The 3,673-nt window shown below is 31.1% G+C and overlaps 1 protein-coding gene across 1 annotated transcript; it reads right to left on the bottom strand.

Annotated features, from left to right (window-relative positions):
- Positions 1 to 1,028: 1,028 nt before the first annotated feature.
- Positions 1,029 to 2,269, bottom strand: LOC111894449 (uncharacterized). Its single transcript, XM_023890529.3, has 3 exons — positions 1,978 to 2,269; positions 1,801 to 1,882; positions 1,029 to 1,354 (listed from the first exon to the last, which is right to left on the bottom strand). Exons 1-3 carry the CDS (start codon positions 2,092 to 2,094, stop codon positions 1,170 to 1,172), a joined length of 384 nt encoding a protein of 127 aa, XP_023746297.1. The 5' UTR covers positions 2,095 to 2,269; the 3' UTR covers positions 1,029 to 1,169.
- Between the last annotated feature and the right edge of the window lie 1,404 nt (positions 2,270 to 3,673).

Genomic DNA, 3,673 nt, shown 5'->3' with positions numbered 1-3,673 from the left:
ATTACTCTAAACAACTGCCCCTTGTATGAGGTATTTTAGTCTTTTTATTACCCTCTCCTTTTTACTATACTGAGGTAACGATACACTTGCAATTACAAACACTATTAGCTTATTTCCCTTTCTTTCTGCCCAAAGCTCCATCAGCTTCTCCATTAAGGCTATCGTAAAAATGGCGCACACAATGTCACTCCTAGTTGCTGCAATCTAAGAACAAGGTTGAAAAAACCCTAACTCAAGTGTATGTAAATGCTTGGAAATTGAAGTGGATGTTAATTTGTCATATTTTTTTTCGTTTGTCATTGTGAACTCTAATAAGGGATTTTGCTTTTTTGTAATGGTTTTTGGATGTGGATTGAAAATCCCGTTTTTGGTTTTTGTAGTGATTTGTAATGCAAAACCTTATGTAGTTATATATTAGTTAATGGAAGCCTTATATGGTATGTTTAGCAATTTGGATTGTAATGTTGTTTTTTCAACATTTTTTGGTGTCTAATTAGGAACAGCTATAGAGACCAATTATACTAATTTTAAAAGTTTTGATGCAATTTATTTTGTAACAGTTGAACTGTATAATTCATAGTGTAATGGTTGAATTATCGCTTAAAAACGAGCACTTTGGATTGTGGTTTGTATGATGCATAGTTTAATGATTAATAATTTGGATAGTGTAATGAAATTATGATGCATCGTGTAATGTTTAGCAATTTGAATTGTGGTGTGTATTTTACAAGCACTATTGCTAAAGATTACACTATGCATCGTACTAAATTAAATTAAAATATTGGTTGGTATGTTGTCATTTTATGTAATTCGGTATCCCAATTAATATTTTAAATTTGTTTTTATTTAAATGGTTGTACATTTTCTCCCACTTCAATACTTCAAATACACTATAATCATTATCTATTGGAAATCTTCAAACATACTTTTCTTAATCAAAATAAATGCATTAATGAAATATTTAGAGTACTTTTTCCTATCGATCGGTCGTGGGAGAGAATCAATGAGGACAAAAAATCTGCTTAATATTTACACGAATAAAAAGAAAATAATCAATAAAATCATCAATATGTACATGTATAATTGTATATAAAATGACTTTGACATGTACATTCCATATTATACAACAATTTCTGTTTCCGTATATGTGGTAGGCCAAAATAACAAAATCAACTTGAAGAAGAGCTAAACATCCTTTTGACTAAAGAAAATTTGTTACTAGGGTTGTTTTTGTAAATTCCATTATTTTGAAGTTCGTTTTCAGGCATTTTCGCTGTTCTTGGATCATGTCGACGATTCAGGGTGACCGTTACTTTTTTTTCCGTCAAGCTAAACTCCACCGACTCCGCCTCACCTACGATATCCAAAAAAAAAAAAAAAACTAAATTTATATAACTATTCAAATACATTCATTGTTTTATAATTTTAAAATGTTTGGGTTATAACTTGTAACAAATATTCAATCCTTAATAATCGTTCTAGGCCCACTCGTAAATTGATGCATCCAAGTGTACGATGAATTTACAACGGCTAGATGTTTCTATAAAGATGTGATGGAGATTGACCAAGTCATTTTTAAGGGCCACCTGCCAAATTTGACAGTCGGGAAATCAAGAAAGCTTGAAAGACTAAAAACTGTGATCGGACTTTACGGTCAAGGTAGGCTGCCGGAAAATCAAGAAATCTTGAAAAGACCGGAAATTTTGATCAAGACTTATAATAGGGCAACAACAGTTTAGGGTTGCCGGAAAATCAAGAAATCTTGAAAACTGAAAAGGGAGATGGGTGGCTTTTACTTACCATTCAATCTGGAGAGTATGTCAGCTACTCTATCTTGGCATCTTTTACACTGAAAATCGGCTAAAAGAACAACTTCTTGAACCTGTTTTCACAAAGAGAACATCCACAATTAGCCGATTTGACAAAACTAAAACTGTAAAACATGATCATGAAAATGAGAAAAGAAGGATCGATTACAAGTGGAAAGGTTAATGATTCAAAGGTGGCAAGTGTGGTTGGAACAACACCCATATTCTTCGTCTTTTCGAATATAGTTTCTTCTTCTTCTTCTTCATTCTGATGAACAACAGCCATACTTTCTCTTGATATTATAATGTTTCCAATACACACACACACGTAGAGAGATCAAAAGGAGTGGAGGATGATATATATATGACAACTTTGGTTTACATGAAAAGAGAAACACGACTTCACGATGCTTTTATGTGTATTGGGAAACCCCACATGGTCGCATATGAAAAAAATCTTGTGGAGTTGACAAAGATGCTTCAAAAGCTTTGGCAACCTCCGAATCCACTACAGTTTTAGGTATGTATTTTATTTTTTTATTTGGATTGTAGAATATTTTATGGTAAAATACATTCTTGACCATTAATTATAAAATACTAAATCAAATTTGGTATACAAATAACAAGTTCAACAATGCACGCCACAAAGCTATCCAGTAGGAATTAGTTTAATCAAGTCATTTCATCTACCAAATGTATCAGGACCTAATCGTAATAATGACATATATTATTATTATACATATAACATATAATTTGTTTCAAACATATCTCGTGCTACATTTATCATGTATCCACACAGTCATTAATAATAACTACTAGTGTAGTTATGATCACAATCACCAATTTGAAAGTCACATGTTTTAATCATGATTATTTTTTACTATTACTGAAGTTTTATATCATTATTCAGAATTTTGATAAAAAACGATCTTTTGTTCACGGAAATTGAGCATTCAATATAGTGGTGTTCATGATTAAAAAATGTTCCAGTAATAAATTTTCTTAATTCTTGATAGCATGCGATATTGAAGCCAAATTATTCAACAATGTTTAATTGATTGATGGACCCAAAATTGTAGTTTGCTTAAAGTTATTAGCTAATTAATTATGATCACATGGAATGATTGATCGCTTGCAAGACTACACTATCCGGTCCGGCCCGGTCCAACTTTTAGTTTGATTAAAAGGGTGGCCCCACACCACACGTATGCACACTACACAGGCGTGAAAGGAGAACAAATAGAGTTGCTGACGACAAAGTATAAATAGGCAAATATTACCCATACTATTTTATGTTTGCCAGTTTTAGTCCCTCAATTATTCATTAGTAAACTAGTGGAGTGGTGGTAGCGGTTGGGTGACGGGTGTATTTTGTCTAGTTGAGTTTTCACTTTTTACCAAAACCGCAGTTCTAATTCTTCCTCTTTTCTTTATCTATATTACTTAAAGTGAAACCAAATCCTATCACCTTTATCTCATGAAAAAATAGTAGAATGATTTATTAGATGGTATTTCATATTAGGATGGAAGAAGTCTATCTTTTTTTTTATCTAATACGGTCTAATCAAATTTGAGTTTGGGGCAAAAGTGAAAAGAGATCCCTAAAATTACTAAGATTTATAGTTAAATTAATAAAATTCATATGCAAAATGCTAGGAAAAAAACCTTATAATTAGTTATATTCTTCTTGAAGTCTACAAACTTTGTAAATACAATATCAATTTCCTTTCAATTTTTTTACAAATAATATAAATTAAATTTTTTTATTTCAAACAAAATGCATAAACAGTTGAATAGAAACAATCAAAATATCAAACTTATATATAGGCTTAAGTTATTCTATTCTAACTAATTATTGTGCGGAT

The sequence above is a fragment of the Lactuca sativa genome, chromosome 4, assembly GCF_002870075.4.
Source record: "Lactuca sativa cultivar Salinas chromosome 4, Lsat_Salinas_v11, whole genome shotgun sequence".
Taxonomy (NCBI): domain Eukaryota; kingdom Viridiplantae; phylum Streptophyta; class Magnoliopsida; order Asterales; family Asteraceae; genus Lactuca; species Lactuca sativa.
Note: the sequence above shows the minus strand (reverse complement) of the source record. Positions and strands in the feature narration are given on the sequence as shown.